This window comes from Lepidochelys kempii, chromosome 14, assembly GCF_965140285.1.
Source record: "Lepidochelys kempii isolate rLepKem1 chromosome 14, rLepKem1.hap1, whole genome shotgun sequence".
In the NCBI taxonomy this organism is placed as follows: domain Eukaryota; kingdom Metazoa; phylum Chordata; order Testudines; family Cheloniidae; genus Lepidochelys; species Lepidochelys kempii.
This window is the reverse complement of record NC_136393.1, coordinates 29,975,869-30,001,434: the sequence shown is the minus strand read 5'-3', so window position 1 is coordinate 30,001,434 and position 25,566 is coordinate 29,975,869. Positions and strand designations below refer to the sequence as shown.

General features: G+C 50.8%; 1 protein-coding gene, 1 long non-coding RNA gene and 2 other non-coding genes across 4 annotated transcripts in view; 1 reads left to right on the top strand and 3 right to left on the bottom strand.

Annotated features, from left to right (window-relative positions):
* LOC140898229 (uncharacterized) overlaps positions 1-5,173 on the bottom strand; it is a 39,113-nt gene extending 33,940 nt beyond the window's left edge. The window contains exons 1-5 of the transcript XR_013634647.1: positions 4,957-5,173; positions 4,161-4,249; positions 2,422-2,518; positions 1,617-1,730; positions 321-1,401 (exon numbers count right to left, since the gene is read on the bottom strand). This is a non-coding gene — a transcript (uncharacterized LOC140898229). The remainder of the gene's footprint in view (positions 1-320; positions 1,402-1,616; positions 1,731-2,421; positions 2,519-4,160; positions 4,250-4,956) is intronic.
* Positions 5,174-10,266: 5,093 nt separating this feature from the next.
* LOC140898253 (uncharacterized) lies at positions 10,267-22,548 on the bottom strand. Its single transcript, XR_012154931.1, has 3 exons — positions 22,430-22,548; positions 12,085-12,219; positions 10,267-11,749 (listed from the first exon to the last, which is right to left on the bottom strand). It is a non-coding gene; the product is annotated as an uncharacterized LOC140898253 (long non-coding RNA).
* Positions 16,354-16,426, top strand: TRNAV-AAC (transfer RNA valine (anticodon AAC)). The gene has a single exon. It is a non-coding gene; the product is annotated as a tRNA-Val (tRNA).
* Positions 22,549-22,891: 343 nt separating the features above from the next.
* The window catches only part of LOC144929109 (uncharacterized), a gene marked incomplete at its 5' end in the record, with an annotated part of 32,915 nt that continues 30,240 nt past the window's right edge, over positions 22,892-25,566 (bottom strand). Inside the window, 1 exon segment of the mRNA XM_078848694.1 lies at positions 22,892-24,940. Coding sequence (XP_078704820.1) covers positions 23,790-24,940 — 1,151 coding nt within the window.

Here is a 25,566-nt window from a genome sequence, read left to right as displayed (position 1 = left end):
GCGGGTTCTCCAAAACAAGAAAGGTAAATTCTACAAAATCCTCATAATGTGCAAAATTCTACTCCAGATTTCTAGCGTCTCCTGCTGCCTCCATCCCTGCTGCAATGTGTTTATAAAAGTGTTTGAAATCGAAAACAAAACAATCCCTCCCTTCATAGAGATAACCATCTGCCCCAGTCCTCTGTGCCCCAAAACCAGATTCCCAGATCCCACTGAGCAGCAGCTCCCTGGAGTCTGCCAGCCAGGCCGACCCTGGCTCCAGTCAGCTCCTTCTGAGCTGGCATGGAGGGGCAGGGATATCAGGGGATGGCAGTTTCTACCCTGTGTGGATTCTCCGATGCGTAAGAAAATTGGAGCAGCGAATGAAGCTTTTCCCACAGTCAGGGCAGTCATAAGTCTTCTCCTCCCGGTGGGTCCTCTGGTGTTTGATCAGGGCTGAGCTCACAGTGAAACTCCTCCTGCACTCAGGGCATTCGTAGGGCTTCTCTCCTGTGTGGATCCTCTGGTGCGTCATGAGGTTCGAGCTGCGATTGAAGCTTTTCCCACAGTCGGGGCACCGATATGGTCTCTCTCCCGTGTGGGTTCTCTGGTGTCTAATCAGGTCCGAGCTGTTCCTGAACCATTTGTTACAATCAATGCACTTATAGGGTTTCTCTCCGGTGTGCACTCGCTGATGGTTGATAAGACTGGAGCTCTGACTGAAGCTCTTCTCACACTCCTCACATTTGTAGGGTCTCTCCCCTGTGTGAATTTTCTGGTGCCTGATGAGGTAGGAGCTGACGCTGAAGCTTTTCCCGCACTCGGGGCACTTGTAGGGTCTCTCCCCTGTGTGGGTTCTCTGATGGGAAGTGAGGTTGGAGCTCTGGTTGAAGCCTTTCCCGCAGTCAGGGCATTTGTAGGGTTTCTCTCCGGTGTGGAGTCTCTGGTGGGTGATGAGGGTGGAGCTGTCGCTGAAACTTTTCCCGCAGTTGGGGCACTTGTAGGGCTTCTCCCCCGTGTGCAGTCTCTGATGGGTGATCAGGTGGGAGCTCCGGCTGAAGCTTTTCCCACAGTACAGACATTTGTAGGGTTTCTCTCCGGCATGGAGTCTCTGATGGACAATCAGGTTTGAGCTGCGACTGAAGCTTCTGCCACATTCCTCACAGATGGTGGGTCTCTCTTCATTGGGGATTCTCTGGTGGATGGTGTCCACGGGCCTGTGACAGGATTCATCCAATCCTTTCCCTGGCTGGGTTCCCAGCTGCCTCTCCAGTCTGTGCTGATTCTCCCAGCCTTCTCCCTGCTCAGCGCTCTGGGAAACATTCCCTTCAGCTCTTCCCGACATCCTCCTGTGTGGCTGCTCTAGCTCAGGACCTTCCAGCTGAGAGTTCTCCTCGCTCTCACTGCCCGTCCTGTCTCCTGCTGGGACAGGGAATCCAGACAGCAGTCAGTCCTCAGAGAGGCTGAGGCAAAAAAAGGTGAAACAAATCAGGTTCCAAATCCCCCCAAATCCTTCCCCAGAGGAGAGAGGGGAGGGGGATAAGCCAGGCAGCAGACAGGGTTGTTGGAATCCCATGCGTGACATCTGCCATGAGGACATAAAACTGGGCTAGGAGCTGACCAAAGCAGTCCCTCACCTGTGTGACCGTTTCTTAGGATTCCCCTTTCTTCAGAGCCCTGGAGATCCTGGCCCCACGGCTCTTCCCCTCGGTCCAGCCGGGAGATCTCACTCGGCTTGGGAACAGGAAACCCTGCTCAGGGGAAAAAGCAAGTAGGCTCACATACACTCTCTGTTTATAGGTTGGGGAGGCTGCTGCAGGGTGCCCAGCCCCTTTCTTTGCTGCAGGGAGATTTCATATGAACAGACAAGGAAATGCTCCCGGAGCCCACTGGGAAAGCCCAGCATCTGGGAGAGACATGCTGTGTCCCCTGAAGTGAGCTCAGGGTTCTGCACAGACAGGGAACTTGGGCCAGATTTCTAAAGAGGTTTAGGCACCTACAGTTGCAGACAGGGGCCTAGTGGGATTCTGTAGAAGCAAAATGGAAGTTAGACACTGAGAAAATTTTGAAAATCTCACTCAGTGCCTGTCTGCATCTTTAGGCAGCTACCTACCAGGAAAAATCTGGCCAGTGGGGCCTCAGGCAGAGCAGAGTCAGGAGACACATGTGCATCCCTGATGGAGCAGAGGCCCCAGAAGTGGAATCTGCCCTGGGAAGTGGGGGAGACAGTGAGTTTGTCCCACTTGGGAGCCCAGGTTACAGAGAGAACAGCACCATCATTAAGTCCCGGATCTCCAGTCCTGTGTCGGGACAGTCTCTCCCACATGGGGTCTGCGGACTATGGGGCTGTTCCTCCTGAACATTAAGGGACCAGAACAGAACCCGCCCTGGGCACTTCAGGGACACCCAGCTCCTGATACCTGAGGGGACAGGAATCCTTACCCAGGAGGTCCCTGTAAAGAACTCGGTGACATGGATTCAGCAGAGCCCACTGCCCCTCAGGGAAATACACAGCCATCTCCTCGAAGGTCACCGACCCCTGGAACAGCAAGCATCCACCACTCAGTGCCTGCTGCCCAGACGCAAGCGCACTAGCTCAGCCACGGCCTCTTCCAGCCTCCCTCACCATCTGCTGCAGCTCCCACAGGCCTTGGGTTACATCCCCTGCCCACCAGCCTCTCAGGACGGTCCCTAATCACCCCCTCCCACAACCCACACAGACCTGCCCCTGCACTGTTACTGGATCAGGACCTCCCCTTGCTCCACAGGAGAGACTCCGCCTCCCTCTTGCCCCCTGTGCGCCCAGCTCTCCAGCCTCCCCCACTTGGGGGCTGCATCTGGGCCTTGGCTGGCCTGACAGACAATGCACGTGTGGGCTCTAAGCTCCTGCCACCACCTAACTGGCTGTTCGGAGGCCACTTCCTATGGCTTTCTCTGAACAGCTGGGCACCTCTGTCCCATTCCCTGCCCCCTCCCTCACCCTCTGTGGGGAGAACTGGGCCTGCAAATTCACTCTAAAGGTGAGCGTGAGTTCATACGGCTTCACAAAAACCTGTAATAACAAACGGTGATTGGAACCAGTGCAAGGAAACCAGACTGAGACTGGTTTGGTCTAAACCGAAAATGCCACATTGATGTAATCCAATGGCTGCTGAAACTAATGCTGGTTAAAAATGGGTGATATGGAGCTGGAAACTAATGAACCAAAATTGGTGTGTTGGATCTTGGGCCTAACTGGTGGACAAAATACTGTGGGGATGGGCTGTTCCACCCACCACTCCCTTTGTGTCTCCTTAAAGAACGAGACTTTGTGAAGACAAGTCAGAAAGAACAGACAGAGGCTAGTGGGGTGAGCTTCACCACCCTGGCCACCCTCCCGCCCCTTTCCCAGGATCCGGGATACTCTTCGTCCTGATCCTGAGAGCTGTCCTGACCGGCCCGGGCCAGAGAAAGGGACCCATATGACATCACCACCTGTACCGGCTCCAATGGAATCCCAGTGAAATAGGATTAGACTTTAACAATAGCTCCAGCCCACCTCAATTAACTTCTCCTTTTTTCCCCCTAAAGGACTGTTATTACCATCTCTGATATCAGGTAAGAGACTGCGAGACAAGTGGCTTTTTCCTTCTAAAACCCTCTCCAGCTGAAGCAAAAGGGAACACGGGATGTCATTAAAACGAAAGCTTCATTTAGCGCTTTACATGTCAAATGCTGTATCTTTAATAGAAGGTTCAAAGGGTGTTTAGTGGTGAGTGTGCCGCGGTCAAATAAAGGCTGTGGTCTCTGTACACCAAGCCCTGACCCTTGTTTAACGTTAGACAGGGACTGGGTTACGTAAACCTCTTTGGCCCCTTTGTTCCATCTAAATTTATGCTACGCCCCCCCACAACACTTTACATAGGAGCTCAGCATCATTATCCCCACGTTACAAAAGGGGAAACTTAGGCTCAGAGTGGGGCAGTGACTTGCCCAAGGACAGGCCATAGACCAGCAGCATTGCTGGGAACAGAAGCCAGGTCTCCTGAGAGTCAGTTAGGAATGCTAGCCACTAGGCCACACTGCCTCAGTTTAAACACAGCCCAATGGGGAAGTTCCTCACTCAATGCACTAACCCTCCCCCTTCCATATGGTGGTTACTTCTCCTGTCACAACCCACTTCCCCTGGATAGAACCCCTACCTGAGCGGGATCTGCTGTAGCCATGTCCCTTCCCCGTCCCCCAGCAGATGGGGATGATCTGGAGCAAAGTGCGGACGTGGTTCTGCAGCCTGTCAGGGCGAGAAGGGCCAGTGGAGAGATTTCAGAAGGGGTTTTGGTGCATTTCACAGCTCTTCAGTTCAGCACAGGCTCTTTCCCTGCAGACAGACACTCAGGACTCTGCAGTGCTGAGAACAGGATTCAGCCACCTTATTCCAGCGCCGACCCGGCCTCTCCCACCAGGACTAACCCCACCGAGACATTTTAACGCCCCCAGTAACAGAGTCCCTGAGCCAACACTGGAAAAGATCAGAATCGAAGGAGCCGCTTTGGGGGATCCTCCTGACACTCTCCCCAGGGCAGCGCTTCCCCCCAGCAGCGCGGGGACCAGGCAGAGGCAGGAACTGGCTTTTCCTCTCCCTGCGCCTCACTCTGTCCCAGGAAAGTCAATCTGCCCGGGGTGCTGCAGGGAACGCGGCTGGGCTGGGCAGGGCTGGGAGCCGGGACCTCCCTCCTCACTGATTGCTCCTGCTGCCCCTGTCTCCCTCCTGCCCCCTCGGGCTGGGAGACTCGGTCCCTGGCCCGGTCGCTCTCCCGGCGCTGGCTCGGCTCCTGCAGGCGCTCAGGGGGGCAGAGCCGGGGGCGCGGGGGGAGCAGCAGCTCCGGGACTCGCAGACCCCCGCCCCCCCGGGAGCGGAGCTGGGGCGAGGAGGGGCCGCTGGTGCAGAGTCACTTTCCCCCCCCGGCCCCAGCCCTTCCCCCGGGTCTCTCCCCTCACCTGCAGGCTCCGGCTCAGGGGCTGGTGTCGGCAGAGCCCAGGGCTGCTTCCAGCTCCGGGAGAAAGTCCCTGCGGCTGGGCACAGAGGGGCGCTGGGGAAGGGCTCTCCCCACACAGACCCCGCTGGGGGAGCAGCAGCGGCTCAGCCTGGAAAGGAATCCGGGCTCACAATGGAGGCAGCACCAGCAGCCTCTGACCCAGGAAGCTCAAACCTGGTGTCCTCAGACAGGGAAACACCCACTGGAAGAACTGTCCTTAGTCAGCATCCGACAATAGCCAGGGCCCTCTGGTGGTCACAGTTAGTGGCACTAGATGAGTCACGATTCCCTTCCCCCACCCCCCTTCCTGGAGAGTAATTCAATGCAAGAGGCGTTTTTCTGCTGGCATAAAGAACCCCCATGAATCTCCCCATGTAGGTACTTATAAACCAGGATCAAGTCACCACCTAACCTTCACTTGAATAAAACGAACCGATGGATCTCTGTAAGTCTCTCGCTCTGCGGCAAGTTTTCCAGACCTATAATAATACTGGTGGTTCTTTTCTTTCCCCTTTTAAGGTTGTCAACATCCTTGTTGAAGTGAGAACACAAGAAGTGGATAGTGTGTCCAGTAATGGTCTCCCTAATGCCCTATATCGAGACAATACCTCCTGTCTGTGCCTACTCAGTATTTCCCTGCTTCTACATCCAAGGATTATATTGATTCTCTGAGCCCTGGTCTACATGTAACCCTTCTGCCCGTCAGAGTTGGCAGCAACAAGGGCCGGGTTCAATATCTAGGGGATCCATTCCAATAACACAATGCAAACCGGCTCGAGCCCCCACCCAGTGACCTGGGACAAATATATACCACCCCCGCTGGGCGCCTCCAAGAGGCAATACTTCCCCTCTCGCAAGCACATAGTCTGAGTGTAGCAAAAAGTCTTTTAATAACAGAGAAAAACAATGTGGCATTATGTTGGGGAAACACCACCAACAGGATTCATAACACAACCCATGAGCAAAACAACCCCACCCCAGGCAAATTGGGGCATGCCCTTTTCCCTTTGGTTCTTGAGTCCAGCAACCCCAAATCACCCAAAGTCCAATGCCCCAAAAGTCTCTGTCCCTGGTCAGGGCAGCCCCAGAGTTCGAAAGTTTATCGGCGGAGCTTTACCTCCCAACCTGGGTGGAAATGGGACGGGGGTAAGAGGCACCTTACGTGATCTGAAGCTGACCGCCCCATAGCTCCATAGCGGCGCTCTGCTCCGCCAGCCGCCCCACAAAACTCCTTCGCTCAGCTGCACTCCGCTCCACCAGCCGCCCCACGAACTCCTTCGCTCACCTGCGCTCCGCTCCGCCAGCCGCCCCACGAACTCCTTCGCTCAGCTGCGCTCCGCTCCGCTCCGCCAGCCGCCCCATGAACTCCTTCACTCAGCTCCATGGCCCACAAGCAGCTCCTGCCATCCACACACTGCTCCGCGTCGAACTGCTTCACCAGCCGTCCCGCAAACTGCTCCACAATATATCTTCAGGCTCCCCCACTACTTAACACAACACTCAGTGATTTCAGCTCTTAGGTGAATTCAGCTTATAGTAGGGGAGCCCCAGTGCTGGTGCACTGTCAGCCCAAAGTGAGCTCAGCAGCCTATAACTAGACTTCTAATGAAATCAAAATTAGCTCTGATATTCCACAGTGGAGAGAGGAGGAAGTGCAATCAGCATGTAAGGCCCTCACCAAGGGGCCCATGCCACCAAGTATTAATACTTGTCCCCAGCCTCTCTCCATTCACACAGTTTTGGAACCCATGGCCCTTGCCTAGCGAGTGCTACTTAGTTGATGGTGAATCCCTCCATCATAACAAAAGGCCACGTACAGTTCCAAGCACAGTTCCCATAATCAGGGTAATAACAATTTATTCTTCCTGCCCCAATAACAGAGACACTGGGGATCCCACGGCAGCCAAAGTGACCATTTGGGCAGCTATGGTCTCATTCTAGGCGTGGTGGATGTGCCTATGCAAATGAGATCAGCCCCTGAAGTTCTTTTCCACAACTTGCCACACCTCACCACCAGATGTCAGGGTGGAGCTCATCCTGACACTGCTTACATCCTCCCCCCAGCCGAGACTATGTCGTCCCGACAAATCACACTCCCTTTATACCAACTCATTGGTTTCCTCCAAAGGGCCTCAGGAAGCCCACTTTAGCTTCCACAAGCCTGTGTGCTAAATGTATTGGCTCCTCACTAGTCACCCCAGGTGCATCATAAGTTAACCGTTTCACTGGTCTTATCACCCTGTCTCGTCTATTGAGAATCTCTGTTGCCGAAGTAAGGGGAACATCCTCTTGAGTGACGGATGGAGAGGCTTCCCTGGAGGGTCCCTCGGCTACTGGCGTAGGCCCCTGCACTCCTAGTGCTAACGCTGGAGGGTCCAAGGTGCCCAGGACATCCTCTACCTGTCTGTCCCCATTGTCCAATAACCTGTGTGTGTCATCACAGGGGGGTCTCATCAGCAGCACCGGGGTATCAGAAAGGGGCCTAAATAGTTCCGCCATTGGGTTTAGGGCGGAAGAGGGAAAACTCTCGTTTGGTTCAGCTGATCGAGACTGAAATCTTGTCTCCATCCCAGGATACACCAGGGTTGTGTCTTCCTCCTCAGACTCACTCTCAGATGTGCAGAATAGGGGTAAGTTAGCTGCAGGGGGCCCACTGTCTGTGTTGGATGGCGGCTTTGGTCTAGCATTGTGTTATTGGAATGGAACCCCTAGATATTGAACCCGGCCCTTGTTGCTGCCAACTCTGACGGGCAGAAGGGTTACATTTTTGGCGTGGTGGATGTGCCTATGCAAATGAGATCAGCCCCTGAAGTTCTTTTCCACAACTTGCCACACCTCACCACCAGATGTCAGGGTGGAGCTCATCCTGACACTGCTTACATACACTACAGGGTTAGGTCGAATTTAGCCGTGTTAGGTCGATTTTAAAATGGATGCGTCCACACAACCAACCCCGTTCCGTCGACTTAAAGGGCTCTTAAAATCGACATCTGTACTCCTCCCCAGCGAGGGGAGTAGCGCTAAAATCGACCTTGCTGGGTTGAATTTGGGCTAGTGCAGATGCAAATCGAAGATATTGGCCTCCGGGAGTTATCCCAGAGTGCTCCAATGTGACCGCTCTGAACAGCACATTGAACTCCGATGCACTAGCCAGGTACACAGGAAAAGCCCTGGGAACTTTTGAATTTCATTTCCTGTTTGGTCAGCGTGGCGAGCTCAGCAGCACAGATGACCATGCAGTCCCCCCAGAATCGCAAACGAGCTCCAGCATGGACCAAAAGAAAGACACTGGATCTGATCGCTGTATGGGGAGAAGCATCTGTGCAGGCAGAACTCTGATCAAAAAGAAGAAATGCCAATATATTTGCCAAAATTTCACAGGGCATGTTAGAGAGAGGCTACAACAGGGAGACACAGCAGTGCCACATGAAAGTCAAGGAGCTCAGGCAAGCCTACCAAAAGACAAAGGAGGCAAACGGGCGCTCCACGTCAGAACCCCATACAAGCTGCTTCTATGATCAGCTGCATGGCATTCTAGGGGGGGATCCTACCACTACCCCACCACTGTTCATGGACACCTGCAAGGGGGGAGTCTCACACAACAGGGAGGAGGATTTTGTGGATGAGGAAGAGGAGGAGGAGGCAAACACACAGCAGGCAAGTGGTGAATCCGTTCTTCCCAGCAGCCAGGACCTTTTCATCACCCTGGAGCCAATACCCTCCCAAGGCAGGATCCCCAACCCGGAAGCCGGAGAAGGCAGCTCTGGTGAGTGCACTTTTGTAGCTACAGTACAGGGTTTAAAAGCAATAGTGTTTAATATTTGATTTGCCCTGAAGAATTGGGATGCATTCATGGCCAGTAAAGCTACTGGAAAAGTCTGTTCACATGTCTGGGGGTGGAGTGGGAATCCTCCAAGGACATCTCCATGAAGCTCTCCTGGAGGTACTCTGAAAGCCTTTGCAGAAGGTTTCTGGGGAGGGCTGCCTTATTTCGTCCTCCACGGTAGGACTCTTTACCACAGCAAGCCAGTAGCAAGTATTTTGGAATCATTGCAGCACAAAGCATCGCAGTGAATGGTCCTGGGTTTTGGTCACATTCAAGCAACATTCACTCTTTATCTTTCTGTGTCAGCCTCAGGAGAATGATATCATTCATGGTCACCTGGTTGAAATAGGAGAATATTTGCAAGGGAACAGTAAAAGGACCCCGTTCATGCTGGGCTGTTTGCGCTTGGCTAAAAGGGATCATCCTGGAGAATAGCCACACGGCGAGAGGAGGGGTGAAGGGATCATCCCAGAGAATAGCCACGTGGTGGGGTGAGGGGAGGTGTGTGCCGCACATCCACCCGAAAACCACAGTCCTTCCTTTTAAATGTGAAACCCAACCCATTGCTTGCTCTGGGAAAGGATGGCGCTGCAGTTTGAAACCATTCCCACATGTTATGCGTAAGAAGCCAACCCCGCGTACCCTGTGCCTTACCATGGCTGCTTGGAAACCGAATTCTGTTGCCCAGCCATATGTGATGTGTCACCATACCGGCAGGCACTCAATATAAAAGGCAAAATGTGAACCTAAAGCACATGTGCTGTCTGCTGTGAATTGCTTGATTCACTGTGAAAGAGTATCCCTTTTGTTCTCAGAAATGTATCTTCTTAAATTTTACTTTCCCTTTTTATCTCCCCCCAGGTGCAAATGTTTCTATGCTCCCCATATCATCTCCATCCCTGAGGTTATTGCAGATTACAAGGCGAAAAAAATGCACTTGTGACGACATGTTTTCCGAGCTCATGCAGTCTTCCCGCACTGATAGGGCACAACTTAATGCATGGAGGTATTCAGTGTTAGAGGCCAGGAAAGCATTAAGTGAGCGCGAAGAGGGGAGGCAGGAGTGCGAAGAGCAGAGGCTAAAGGGGGAGCAAAAGGACATGATGAAGCATCTGGCAGAGCTGCAGGAAAGCCAACAGGAGGTTGTATAACCGCCTGACCTCCTCCCCAAGTTCCATATCCTTCTCACCCAGACACCCAAGAATGAGGGGGGGAGGCTCTGGGCACCCAGCCACTGCACTCCAGAGGATGGCCCAAGCAACAGAAGGCTGTCATTCAAACAGTTTGATTTGTAGTGTGATTTGTACAAAAAGCAATGTGGCCTTGTCCTTCCCTCCTCCCCCATCCCACCGGGGCTACCTTGTCAGTTATCTCACTTTTTTTTTTTTAATTAATAAAGAAAGAATGCATGGTTTCAAAACAAGTTACTTTATTTCAAAGGGGGGAGGGAGGGTGGTTTGGTTACAGGGAATTAAAATCAACCCAGGGGCGCAGGTTTGCATCAAGGAGAAACACATACAACGGTCACACCGTAGCCTGGCCAGTCATGAAACTGGTTTTCAAAGCCTCTCTGATGCGCAGTATGCCTAGCTGTGCTCTTCTAATCGCCTGGTGTCTGGCTGCTCAAAATAGGATGCCAGGCGATTTGCCTCAACCCCTCACCCAGCCATAAACGTCTCCCCCTTACTCTCACAGATATTATGCAGCAAACAGCAATAACAATGGGAATGTTGGTTGCGCTGAGGTCTGACCGAGTCAGCAAACAGAACCAGCGAGCTTTTAAACATCCAAAGGCACATTCTACCACCATTCTGCACTTGCTCAGCCTATAGTTGAACTGCTCCTTACTACTGTCCAGGCTGCCTGTGAACAGCTTCATGAGTCATGGGAGCAAAGGGTAGGCTAGGTCCCCAAGGATAACTATTGGCATTTCAACATCCCCAACGGTAATTTTGTGGTCTGGGAAGTAAGTCCCTTCTTGCAGCTGCTTGAACAGCCCAGAGTTCCTAAATATGTGAGCGTCATACACCTTTCCCGGCCATCCCACATTGATGTTGGTGAAACGTCCCTTGTGATCCACCAGCACTTGCAGCACCATTGAGAAGTACCCCTGGCGGTTTACATAATGGTTGGCAAGGTGGTCCGGTGTCAAGATGGGGATATGTGTTCCGTCTATTGCCCCATCACAGTTAGGGAACCCCATTGCAGCAAAGCCATCCACTATATCTTGCACATTTCCCAGAGTCACTACCCTTGATAACAGAATGTCAATGATTGCATTGGCTACTTGGATCACAGTAGACTTGCCCACTCCAAATTGATTCCTGACTGAGCAGTAGCAGTCAGGCATTGCAAGCTTCCACAGGGCTATCGCCACACGCTTCTCAACTGTCATGGCAGCTCTCATCTTGGTATTCCTGCGCTTCAGGGTGGGGGAAAGCAACTCACAGAGTTCTAGGAAAGTGGCCTTACGCATGTGAAAGTTTTGCAGCCACTGTGAATCATCCCATACCTGCAACACTATTTGGTCCCACCAGTCTGTGCTTGTTTGCCTGGCCCAGAATCAGCGTTCCGCTATATCAACCAGCCCCACTGCCCCCATGATGTCCCAATTGCCACAGCCCGTGCTTTTAGGAACATCTGTGTCCATGTCCTCATCAAAATCCTCCTCGCGCTGGCGTCTCTTAGCCCAGTTCTCCATATACTCCAGGATAATGCACAAGCTGTTTACAATGCTCACAACAGCAGCGGTGACGGTGAGCTGAGTGTGGTGTGGCGTCTGCAGGAGAGCAGAGTTGCAGCGGAAATGGTGGATGATGATGGTTAGCAGTCCTATTGCACCGTCTGCTGACAGCAGCACCCAGGACACAACAGCCGCAGTGACGGTGAATTGAGCTGAGCGGGCTCAATGTTTGCCATGGTATGGCATCTGCACAGAAAAAAGGCACTAAATGATTGTCTGCCGTTGCTTTCACGGAGGGAAGGGCGACTGACAACATGTACCCAAAAACACTCGCGACAATGTTTTTGCCCCATCAGGCATTGGGAGCTTAACCCAGAATTCCAATGGGCGGTGGAGACTGCAGGAACTGTGGGATAGCTACCCACAGTGCACCGCTCCAGAAGTCGATGCTAGCCACGGTAGTGAGGACGCACTCCACTGACTTAATGCGCTTAGTGTGGACGTACACAATCGACTGTATAAAATCGATTTCTAAAAATTGACTTCTATAAAATCAACCTAATTTCATAGTGTAGACATACCCTTAGCAACACAGCATCATGCCAGGAGCCTGTGTTCAGCTGGATTCCACCATGAATCCTAAATTTCTACCCAGAGTCACTGCTGTCAAGGATACGAACAGTCCTCCAGCCTTTATGTGTGACCAGACTTTGCTCCTACATTTGAAAATAAAATTAAACAAATAAGGAAAAAACCCCATAATATCTTTTGAAACAATATTTTCAAGGTTTGAAATTTTTCAAAATCATTACAATAAAAGATCATTTTGGCAGGGATATTAATCCTGCTACTTCAGGATTTAATTCAGTGTCTATTATAGAGACCAAGCCTACTAAGGGCCAGATTATTTTGCGTTTGTTACTGCAGAGTTCTTACACGGACAGGCCATTCATCCGGTTTTAAGACAGACAATCGGGGGGGCGGGACAGGGTATGGTTTTCCGGCTGTCCAGTACTGAGACAAAATCAGATGTGGTTTTGTCCAGTATCACACACAGAGGACACCATTTTTAAGAGCGTACCACTCCACCCTCACTGCCATGGCCTTGCAAATACTGACCAGTAGAGATGAGAATGGGGAAACTCAGTGCATGTCACAGAAACAAAACACTAATATCTGAGGTGCTAAGGACAGGAAAACTCAATGTACAGACCAGGAACAAAGTGTTGAGACCCGGGGAACAGTGAATGGGGAAATTCAATGCATGGCACAAGCTCTCAGTGCTGAGACTGAGATCTGGTAAACTCAGAGTATGCCACACACAAACAGAGGTGAGACACACATTCACTCAGTGCTCAGACCAGGGAAGCTGACAATGGGGAAACTTGGTGCATGGCACAGACATGCAGCACTGAGAACAGGGGAGCTGAGAATGGAAAAACTCAGCACATGACAGACATGCAGCTGAGAACAGGGTAGCTGAGAAGGGGGCAATTCAGGGGAGGGCACCCACACTTAGTGCTGAGACCAAGGGAGCTAAGAGCGGGGAAGTTAAGTACACGGCCCAAACACAGAGTTAAGACATGGGCAGCTGAGAATGGGGACACATGGTGCAGAGCACAGGCAACCAGTGATAAAACATGGGGTGCTGAGAATGGGGAAACTTGCAGCACTGACACCAGGTGAGACGAAGTGGGGGGTTCTCTTGGTTTTTTATTTGTTTTTCCAATGGTTTGCGTGCAGAGGGGGTGGGACTCAGTTTCCCTGGGTATTACTGGTTTAACGAGGTGATGGGAGAGGGAGTATTTTGTTACAGAGGACGAGCAACAGAACTTAGGACCCCAGCCAATGGCCTGGAGAATGGATACCTCAGTGACTGGTGTCCTGGTGAACGGGAGGCCCAGCTAGAGAATCACAGCTAGTTCTGGCCAGGGGGAGGACAATGGCCTGTGAAGAGAGGACCCCAGTAACCTGATCAGCCGTTCCAGCAAGAGTGGTACAAAGAACAGCTGAGAGGAGAGGATGCCCAGGTGACCTTGTTTACCTGGACAGAAGACAATGGACAGAGGAGGGGCTTGGGGGAGGTGATGTCAGATGCCCAGCTGGAAAGCACGGGGGCTTGGGACTGGAGAGTGAGAGCAGGCAGAGCCCACCTGGATGAAGGAGAAACTTAGATGTACTGTGCTGAGGGAGGCCAGGCCTGAGGACCCTGAGAGTTTCCTATGCTCTGTTCAGATGCTCAATAAACCCTCCTGTTCTACACTGGCTGAGAATCACTCCAGTCTAGAGAACAGGGTTCCTCTACGCAATCTAGTGACAGAGGATGTGGAAAAAGCTAATGTACTCAATGCTTTTTTTGCCACTGTCTTCACGAACAAGGTCAGCTCCCAGACTACTGCACTGGGCAGCACAGTATAGAGAGGAGGTGACCAGCCCTCTGTGGAGAAAGAAGTGGTTCAGGACTATTTAGAAAAGCTGGATGAGCACAAGTCCATGGGGCTCTTTGGATGAGGGGAAAGCAGTGAACGTGTTATTCCTTGACTTTAGCAAAGCTTTTGGTACCATCTCCCACAGTATTCTTGCCAGCAAGTTAAAGAAGTATGGGCTGGATAAATGGACTATAAGGTGGATAGAACACTGGTTAGATCGTCGGGCTCAATGGGTAGTGATCAATGGCTCCATTCTAGTTGGCAGCCGGTATCAAGCAGAGTGCCCCAAGGGTCGGTCCTGGGGCCAGTTTTGTTCAATATCTTCATTAATGATCTGGAGGATGGCATGGATTGCACCCTCAGCAAGTTTGCAGATAACGCTAAACTGGGAGGAGTGGTAGATATGCTGGAGGATAGGGATAGGATACAGAGGGACCTAGACAAATTAGATTTCTTTTGACCCAATCCTCTGATGAGGTTCAACAAGGACAAGTGCAGAGTCCTGAATTTAGGATGGAAGAATCCCATGCACTGCTACAGACTAGGGACCGAGTGGCTAGGCAGCAGTTCTGCAGAAAAGGACCTAGGGGTTACAATGGACGAGAAGCTCGATATGAGTCAGTGTGCCCTTGTTGCCAAGAAAGCTAACGGCATTTTGGGCTGTATAAATAGGAGCATTGCCAGCAGATCGAGGGATGTGATCATTCCCCTCTATTCGGCATTGGTGAGGCCTCATCTGGAGTACTGTGTCCAGTTTAGGGCCCCACACTACAAGAAGGATGTGGAAACATTGGAAAGAGTCCAGCGGAGGGCAACAAAAATGATTAGGGGGCTGGAGCACATCATTTAGAGGAGAGGCTGAGGGAACTGGGATTGTTTCGTCTGCAGAAGAGAAGAATGAGGGGGGATTTGATAGCTGCTTCCAACTACCTGAAAGGGAGTTCAAAGAGGATGGATCTAGACTGTTCTCAGTGGTTCCAGATGATAGAATAACGAGTAATGGTCTCATGTTGCAGTGCGGGAGATTTTGGTTGGATATTAGGAAAAACTTTTTCACTAGGAGGGTGGTGATGCACTGGCATAGGTTACCTAGGGAGGTGGTGGAATCTCCTTCCTTAGATATTTTTAAGGTCAGGCTTGACAAAGCCCTGGCTGGGATGATTTAGAGGGGGATTGGTCCTGTTTGAGCAGGCGGTTGGACTAGATGAACCTCCTGAGGTCCCTTCCAACCAGGGGTGAAAGTAAGTCTAGGGACTTACTGGTACGTGGGTAGGCTGGAGCCAGCTCTGGCCCCCGGAAGGGGCGGGGCCTCGGGCAGAAGGGGCAGGGCTAGGGGAGGTCAGAGCCAGCTCCGGCCCACCCTGTACCGGCAAGTGCCTCCTTTCCCCTCCCCAAGGTAACAGCAGCAGCCGGGGGCTCTGGCAGTGGTTTAAAGGGCCCTGGGCAGTAGTGACGGCCAGAGCCCTGGGCCCTTTAAATCGTCCCCAGAGCCCCACCTGCCACTACGGTCCCTGGAGCCTGCCGGAGCCCTAGGGAAGTGGTGGTGGGGCTCCGGAGACGATTTAAAGGGTCCGGGGCTTGGCTGCCGCTACCACCCCGGGCCCTTTAAATCGGCGCCCCAGCCCCGCTGCCGCTACCCCAGGGCTCCGGCAGCAGGGCCGGGGGCTCCAGCTGCTGCTGCTGGGAACTCCAGGCCCTTTAAATTGCACCTGGGGAAGCCGATCCAGAGCACCTCCTACTGGCCAGTGTCCCACCTGCTGCTGCCCCTGTGTCCCTCCTGGTCCCTTTTGCCCTGGGGTTCTGCCCCAGCAGTACCCCCACACTCTGGGTCTCCCCTCCCAGGGGCCCTCTCACCCACCTTGCCTCAGTGGCTACTGCCAGTCATCATTTAGCCCCCCGCTCACTGGGGCAAACTGCTGTCTGTCATGGCCCCACATCATTGGCAAGGAGATTGGACCAGCTGCCTCTACCTATCTCTGGGCTGTACCTCTCAGCCCCAGTACCTACATAGGCCTTTAACAAGGCCTCAGCCTGGGGAGTTACCAGGCTAGAGCTCCCCAGCTCCTCTAGCCTAGCCTAGCCTAGCCCCTCCCTTCCCCAGCCCTGGGTACCCTTTTCTCCCCAGCAGCTAGATCCTTCTATCTTCACAGCTAGAAAGAGAGAGACTGACCCAGCTCCTCCCTCAGCCCTTATTACAGGGCCAGGTGTGGCCTGATTGGGGCGTGGCCCCAGCTGTGGCTCCTTTCCCAATCAGCCTCATCTTTTTTTCTAGGAGTGGGGTAACTGCCCTACTACAGTAGCACAGACATACTGCACTGAGGTCAGGACAGTTGTGAGTGGGGGAAGGCTGTGAATGGCACACAGACAGTACTGAGAGTGTAAGAAGGCTGTGTAGGGCTGGGTTTCTGTAGTGTAAGCTAGGTTTCTGTAGTGTAGTGGTTATCACGTTTGCCTAACACTCAAAAGGTCCCTGGTTCGAAACCGGGCAGAAACAAGCCCTGCAATTTTGGGGGGAGGGATAGCTCAGTGGTTTGAGCATTGGCCTGCTAAACCCAGGGTTGTGAGTTCAATCCTTGAGGGGGTCATTTAGGGATCGGGGCAAAAATCGGGGATTGGTCCTGCTTTGAGCAGGGGCTTGGACTAGATGACCTCCAGAGGTCCCTTCCAACCCTGATATTCTATGACACACAACAGTGAAACCAGGAGAGTTGTGAGGGAAGCAAAGCTGTGCAAGACACAGCACTGAAACCAGGAGAGTTGTGTGTGCGGGAAGGCTGTATATGGTGTGGACACCCAGCACTGACACCAGGAGAGTTGCAAGTAGGGGATGGCTGTGCATGGCATAGAGACACAGCACTGAGACCAGCATAGCTGAGAATGGGAGAAGGCTGTGCATAGCAGTGAGACAGCACTGAGACCAGAAGAGCTGAGAGTGGAAGAAGGCTGTACATGGCAAATACACACAGTACTGACACCAGGAGACCTGCGAGTGGGAGAAGGTTGTATATGGCACAGACACACCGCACTGAAACGAGGAGAGATGAGAGTTTGGGAAGTCTGTGAATGGCACAGACACACAGCACTGACATCAGGATAACTAAGAGTGGGAGGATTCTGTGCATGGCATAGACACACAGCACTGAGACCAGGAGAGCTGAGAGTGGGTGTGACAAATTGGAGATTTGAAACCTGTTGTTACAGAGCACCAGCGACTGAACTTGGGACCCCGGCCACTGGCCAGGAGAATGGATACCCCAGCGACTGGTGACCAGGAGGCCCAGCTCGGATGCCACAGCTGGTTCTGGCCAGTGGGAGGATAATGGGATGCGGAGAGAGGACCCCGGTGATCTGACCTGCAGTTTCCAGCCAGTGGGGAACAAAGGACAGCTGAGAGAAGAGGAGGCCCAGGTGATCCTGTTTACCTGGACAGAAGACAAAGGACAGAAGCGGGGTGTGGGGGCAGGTTATTTCAGATGCCTAGCTAGAAAGCGTGGGGTCTCTGGACTCAGGGGGAGAGAGCAGACAGAGTCCACCTGGATGCAGGGGAGACTTAGATGTACTGTGTTGAAGGAGGCCGGGTCTGAGGGCCCTGATTGTTTCCTATGCTGTGTTCAAACACTGGGTAAACCCTTCTCCTTTACACTGGCTGAGAGTCACTCTGGTCTGGAGAACAGGGTTGCATTATCCCCTCTGGGAGTTGAGGCCCCGGGGGTCCAGAGAGCATGGACTCCCTGAGGCAGCCCACAGCAAAAGACAGGCATGCTAAAGGCTCAGAGAAGTGTGGTTCCAGGATGCAGAGGGGCTTAACCCCTGAGAGAGAATGGAGCCCCGAGAAGGGCTGTCACACTGAAGGGGGTTCTCCGCAGGGACCATACGGGGCCAAGAGTGGGCACAACCTGAGAGTCTGTGACATGGGGGAAGGCTGTGCATGGCAGAGACACATAGCACTGAGACCAGAAGGGGTGAGAATAATGCATGTCACAGACAAAGTACTGAGATGAAAGGAGCTAAAATGGGGAACATCAGTGCATGGCAGAGAGACACAGCACTCATAGGAGAAGAGCTAAGAACAGTGAAACTGAGTGTAGAGCTCAGACACACAGTGTTGAGAGCTGTGGATCTGAGAATGGGGAAATCTGTTAGATAGCATGAGACACGCAAGGCTCAGATCAGAACAGCAGGCAATGGGCAAAGTGACAATATTTCAGTCACAGACACCAAGCAAGGAGACCAGGGGAGCTGAGAACAGGAAAATTCAGTGCATGCCCCAGACATACAATACAAAAAAAAAGGGATATTGAGAACAGGTAAATTCAGTGCCTGGCACCCAAACATAGGACTCAAATGAGATCAGCAGGGAATTGGGTAACTCGGAACATATCAGTCACATTGAGACCAAGTGAACTAAGAATGGGGAAATTCAGTGCATAGCACACATGTCTAGAGCTAAAAGCAGGGCAGCTGAGAATGGGGAAAGTAGCGCATGACACAGACGCACAGCATGGAGACCAGGGAACAGAGAATGGGGTGACTTGCTGTATAGAACAGAAGCAAACATTGAGACAATGAGAACTGAGAACAGGAAAAATGTGTGCATGACACAGACACACAGTGTAGAGATCAGGGGAGGTGAGAATGGGAAAAGTTTTTACATGACACACACACACAGCACTGAGACCAGAGAGGCTGAGAATGGGGAAAATGTCAGCACGTCACAGTCACGCAGCGCAGAGTTCCAATGCAGCTCAGAATGGCAAAACTCAGTGTAGGGACAGACAAATAGCACAGAGACCACAGGATGTGAGAACAGGAAAACACGGTGCATGGCACAGAACTGAGACACTGGGAACATAAAATCAATGCATGTGACAGACACACAGTGCTCTGACAAGGAGAAGGGAGAAAAGGGAGTCTTGGTGTAGAACACATATACACGGCGCTGAGACCAATAGAGCTAATAGGGAAACTGGGTGCATGTTACAGAAACACAGCACTAATACCTCAGAAGCTATGAATAGGGAAACTCAGTATATGGCCCAGACACCGAGTTACAACCCGGGGAACTAAGAAGGTGGAAAACTGAGATCATGATGCCACAGATACACAGAGGCAAGACCAAGGAGCTGAGAACAGGGAAATTCAGTGCATGGTGCCCACACCCAGTGCTGAGACCAGGTGAGCTGAGTATGGGTAAACAAGGTGCATGGAACAGACACACAGCACCGCGATTAGCAGAGCTGAGAAAACGACGCAAATGCCTTACAAAGTGCAAGTATATTACAGCAACATAATCATCATTATCAGCCAAATAGGTGATCTCATCAGAGTATGAAATCCGATTTCTTTGGTAAGAAGGACCTTAGCCTCCAGAGGCCCCGGAAGACTGCTGGGTGACGGCTGGTGAACTTTTAGCATGCAGATAGGAACTTTTATTGTGTTAATGTTTTCTCTGTAATTCTGCCACAGTAAGAATAAATGTGGTAGCTTATAAAGCACTACCTGGTAACTTGTGGTTTCTGGCAACTACAACTGTTCATAGCCTTCAAAGAGAAAGCAAAGCACAGAGGCTGGCCGGGTTTGGCAGTCTGGCTGGTTGGGGATAGCACAGTGTAAGCAGGGAACTGTGCAGTCTGGTAAAACCTCTGGCAGGAGAGAGAGAGAGATAAGGGGCAGATGAGGACCTGAGAGCCTAGAGGGGTGCCCTCAAGGGACCATGGAGGGGGAACACAGGTGCAGTAGTCCTGAACTGTGACAATTCTGATTAAAAAATTAGCACTATGCAGTATCAATGGATTAAGTACTCGCTAACTGACAGATCTCAAAAAGTGGCCATCCACGGGGAATCATCCGTGAGGGGGGTGTTTCTAGCAGGGCTCTGCAGGGATCGGTACCAGGCCTGACTCTATTCAACAGTTTCATCTGCAATCTGGAAGTAAATATCAAATCATTGCTGACAAAATTTGCAGAGTGGTAAATAATGAGGACAGGGCAACCGGCGTGGTAAATAATGAGGACAGGGCAACCGGCGTGGTAAATAATGAGGACAGGGCAACCAGAGTGGTAAATAATAAGGACAGCAATGAGGATCGCTTGGTAAGCTGAGTCCCCTCAAACGTGTTTTAATACAGCCAAATGCAAGGCCATACATCTAGGAACAAGAATGCAGGCAGTATCTACAGAGTGGGGACCTGTGTCCCGGAAAGCAGTGACTGTGAAAAGGATCTTGGGGTCATAGAGAACAAGTGACTGAGAGTGAACTCCTACAATGCATTGCAGCACCATTTCCAAGTAGAAATATTTCTGTTTTCGGGTGTTTAGTTTCTGACAACAAAAACATGTCCCATGGAAACCAGACACTGTTTGTTTGTGAAAAATATGTTTTGGTGATAACCCAATTTTCAGTTCCCAATTTGGCGCTCAGACTAGATGACCCTTCTAACCCTATGAGTCTATGAATCAGTCGCAACAGCGTTTTTGTGGAAAATATTTGGCCAGAGTTGGGGTCTAGGCCACCTGTGCCTCCCCTTCCACCCCACTCCTGGGGTTAAGGGTGTGCAGAGCCCCTTCTCCCTGAACAGTGCCCCAGTATGATATATGGACCCCAGGCCCCCACCCAGTGCTGCTTCCAGCTGGTAGCTACAGTTCTCAGCTCCGTGGCTACCAGCTTCCCTCCTCTCTCTGTCCCTCTCACCCCACTGGGGCTGGTAGAGGGATGCAGCAGGTAGCTGAGGGGCCACGAGGTCTGTTCAAAAGGTCTCCCTGACCCATTCATGAGAATTAGTGAGAATGGGATAGAAGCGCCGTCCATCTAATAAGTCCCACCCATGTGAGTCACCAAATTTCATACAGTTTAAGGCCAGAAGAGACCATGAGGTCATCTGGACTGATCTCATGCAAGCCCAGGCCAGAGAATTCTCCCTTTGCCATGGGCTCCATGCAGTACCATTGAACTGGGAAGCATTTGCTGCCCATTGGGCAAGGCAGAGGGACTTGGTACACAGCTGGGTTCTCCCTCCCTGGGGCAGAATTAAGGTTGTGGGGCTGTGTTGGTTGGAGGCATCACCTCTACTCTGCAGTTCCTGGTTTTCCAACATTTGGGTTTTGTTTTTCCTTCCAACCTTCTATAAAGGGGGATCTAAGGGGCACTGTAACCTAGCATGTCCCAGTTTGCCAGAGCCTGAGTTTGGGAATTAAACTCTCCCATTCACAAGGAACCCAGGGCTCTAGCAAGAGCCTCTGCCGTAACTCCTGGAAGGGGTCTGCACAGGATCCTTAGTTGGGCAGCATGGTGGGTCTCAGAAGTGTCCTAACTGAGGGAGCATGAGGCACTGCTGTCTGCCCAGGTGGGGGCTCAGGAACAGGGCAAGGCCTAGAGCAGAATTCTCCCATTCGTGTATAGTATCAGGGGGTAGCTGTGTTAGTCTGAATCCACAAAAACAGTCCCATTCGTGTATCTCGTTCGACTCGGGTCTTTTCCCATAGCCTGATCTCGGGTACTAAGCCTCCCCCTCTGGATTCTGTCTGTGGACTCAGCAGGAATGTGCGGAGATCCTGAGGTGTCCTAAATAAAACTTCTAAGGAAGAGGGACACTTTTCTCTGACCTACTGTGTAATTCCACATCCCACTTAGAGTAATGAGTTGTGAGTCCTCAGTTTCTGCTGGATCAGAGAAGATTGAGATTGAGAAGAACTTTTAACCTCTAGCCTAGGCTTTCACCCTCAATATTCCTTTGGCTAGTCTTATTGAATGTACACCTGTTACTTTGAACCTCACTATCCATTTCCCCTCTGTTACTTTCTTTTTCTCCTTCACAAAGGGTGGTCTCTGTCCCGTACCTGTCTTTTCAAAGCTAAACCCCATCTCAGTATTGCCAAATCCAATGTTTAAGAATTATAATCCCCTAAAATCATGAGATTATTTTTTTTTAAATCTCATGATTTTTTAAAGTACGATGTGTTGGTTCTTTCATTTGCCTTCTAGTGTTTGAATCTTCAGGGGTCACATTTTCAAGCCTTTCTCTGCAGCCTCAAGATCTAGAAACTTACTTTTTTCACCAGTGGAAACTGAGATTCACCCATAAACACATGACTCTGGGAGCTCGGGTATTAATAAAACACCACATATTGCAAGACTGGTGATAAAATTGTGAGGGGGTAACACTGCTTATTCCACTTCCTTTGAAATATTACATTGTACAAAAACAATAAGCACAGCTTTTTTGTTTTAATGTGAAGAAGTCAGAAACAGCCATGGTTCTCCACTAGAAAGGAACTGCTCAACAGTTTTCTAGTGGAATGTTTTTCCATCAGAAGATGTTGATTTGATTAAATCAAAACATTGCTCATGGACTTATTGACTTCATTAAAATTTTCTATGGGAAATTATTGAAACGTTTAAATTTGATGTTGTCATTTCAACGATATTAATTATGTGATATGATATATGATATTATAATCCACATCAATGGAGGCTTTTAAGAACAGGTTGGACAAATACCTATCTGAGATGGTCTAAGCTTACTTGGTCCTGCGTCAGCTCAGAGGGCTGGAGAAGATGTCCTCTTGAGTTAACTTCCAGCCCAAATTTCTATATGTCTATAATAATATGATATAATGAAATACAGTCAAATTATAACATTAAAATGAAATGTTTAGCTCTTACTGAAACATTTCCATAATGTCAAAATGAAATTGTTCTGAATATTTCATTTTGTGAAAAATTCTGAGAATTCTACTTTTTGTCCCAATTAGGGATGAAATGAAATTTCAGAATCTTGGAATTTTCTGTGGGGCAGGAATTCTGTTTGTGACCAGCTCTCCTCTCAAGGAACATGCACCTTAGTATATTGTATTTCTGCTATGGTAAAACATAGCTCAAACTCAACCCAAATGCCAATTTTCAGCAATTCCAGCCAATGCTGCTAAAAATCACATTTCACTCTTTTCACCACTCCTGATACACATTTCAACAGCTTTAATCACATTTGTACAACGAGGAAAAATGCAGCAGGTGGGTTTTACAACCAGTAACTGGGTGAAGGGGCTGGAAAGGTGGAGGTTAACACAAATAACTGATCCTGTGGTCACTGGGACAGCTACATCACAACATAGCAAGGAAGGATTAAATGACAAAGTAGATTTGGTGGTTCTTGTTTGTTTCTTTCACATCTACCTATTCCATTGCCTACAATTAGTTTGTAGATTCTGCTTGGTCCAATCATGTAATTGTTTATCTTCTACCTACTGTTAATGACTTTTTCTGCCCATTTCCTTTTTAAATTTTAGTCCCCAAAGTTCACCCCTTTGATAGGAGTGGAGGTCAGTGCTCCAGCAAAGTCCTTATTCCTACACAAACTCACAAAGGTCTAATTAACATAGTGTAAACACCTCAAGCTAAACCAAGCCAAGCAAGGTTGGAAATATGAACATCACACATACAGCTGTGTCTGCTAAACTAAATCAGTTTATAATTCTACTTTTAATTAGGGCTTGTCTACATGGGGAAACTGACTAGCTACTGCTATTTTAGAACAACTCTCCACACGGACCCTAAATCTCAATACGAGAGCGTCCACATGCAGTGTCATTAGGGGATATCTGTAGCACTTCAAATTCACACTCTCCGTTATTCTGAAATAACTTCCCTGCTCGGAGAGGCCCTTAGACTGGGGTAATTTTTTGTCTGTAGAGACCTGAACTAATCAATTTAGTCTAAACCAAAATGAGCCTGGATTATAGCGTGTTTACACAGCCTATTAAACCAGGTCAACGTCACCCTGTAAGTTAAAGGGCTATGAATGAGCCCTTCTGCACTATACCCTCTGCAGTAACACTTGGCCTCTGCAGAGGCCTAGCCCTCATTTGGGAGGGGACTTGGAAGGTTTGTCTACCAAGTGGGTTCTCTGGTGAGCAAACAGGTTTGATTTCTGAATGAAACTTCTCCCGCACACGGGGCACTCATAAGGTTTCTCGCCTGTGTGGATTCGCTGGTGCCTGCTGAGGTTTGAGCTCTGAGGGAAGCTTTTCCCGCAGTCGGGACATTTATAGGGATTCTCCTCCGTGTGAGTTCTCTGATGGGAAGTCAGGCTGGAGCTGTAGCGGAACCTTTTCCCGCAGTCAGGACACTCATGGGGTTTCCCCTCCATGTGGGTTCGTTCGTGGGAAAGAAGGCTTGCAATCTGAACGAAGCCTTTCCCGCACTCGGTGCATTTGTAGGGTCTCTCCCCCGTGTGGATTCTCTGGTGGGTCATGAGGTTGGAGCTCTGAGTGAAGCTCTTCCCACAGTCAGGACATGGGTAGGGACGCTCTCCCCCGTGGGTTCTCTGGTGTCTGATCAGGTTGGAGCTCTGGCTGAAGGCTTTCCCGCAGTGAGTGCACTTGTAGGGCTGTTGCCCCGTGTGGGTCCTCTGGTGTGTGACAAGGGTGGAGCTCCGATTGAAGCATTTCCCGCAGTCTGGACAAATGAAGGGTTTATCGCCCGTGTGGGCTAGTTGGTGCCTCAGGAACCCAGAGCTGTTCTTGAAACATTTGGTGCAGTCGGGGCATTTGTAGGGTCTCTCTCCCGTGTGCACTCTCTGGTGAATTATGAGGTTCAAGCTCCGGCTGAACCTTTTCCCGCACTCCTCACATTTGTAGGGTTTCTCTCTGGCACTGTTGTGACTCCTCTGGTGCAGGCTGAGGGCAGAGCTGCAGGGGAAGCTTTGCCCACATTTACCACAGGCAAGTGATCTCTGCTCAGCTGGGTTTCTTTGCTGGCTTGTTTTGCTTGTTTTTGCATGGATGTTCTTGTCCCCTCTTTTCCCACGAGTAGATTTACCCAGTCTCTCCTCTGACTGGTTTCCATGCTCCCTCTCTGGCCTGTGCTGACTCTCACAGGCGTCTCCCTGCTCAGGGCTCTGGGAAACATCCCCTTCAGCTCTTCCCAATACTATCCCATGCAGTTTCACTTGCTCAGCACCTTCCTGCTGAGATTTCTCCTCCTCATTCTCACTCACCATCCCATCACCTGCTGGGACAGAGAGAGAACCCAGGAGGGAGTCAGTCCCTGTGGCTGTGGGAATGGGAACTCCAGAAAGGGGAACTAACCTCAATATCTGCTGAGGAGATGGAAAACTGACAAGACCTATTTCCCACAATCAACGCCTCAGAGGAACGAGGGGAGGGTCCACAGCCAGACATCAGATTGGATAGATCACCAATTTAAATTCTACTGGGGGTGTTTGCAAATAGATGTATATTTATGCAAATATATTCATATTTAAATTCTACTGGGGTTTTGTGGACTGAAGTGGATCGACAGCTGAGAGTGGTCTCTGGCCCATGGCGATGTTGCCCCCTGCCATTCTCCCAGCCCTGCGCACTGCATGTATGCTACGCCCAACCCCAGCTATGCCCCACTCTGGTGTCACAGAGTTTAAGGCCAGATGGGACCACCAGATCATCCAGACTGCTATCCCACATATCACAGGCCCCCAACACTACCCAGCACCCACACACCAAGCTCAACAACCAGAATTAGACCAAAATATCACAGCACACAGGAGACTAGACTATTGTGTGCCACAGGCAGAGGCAGGAGGGACTGAGGTGCACCAGTGCCCGAGGCCCCGCCAGTGGCAGGGGAATGTCAAAGTG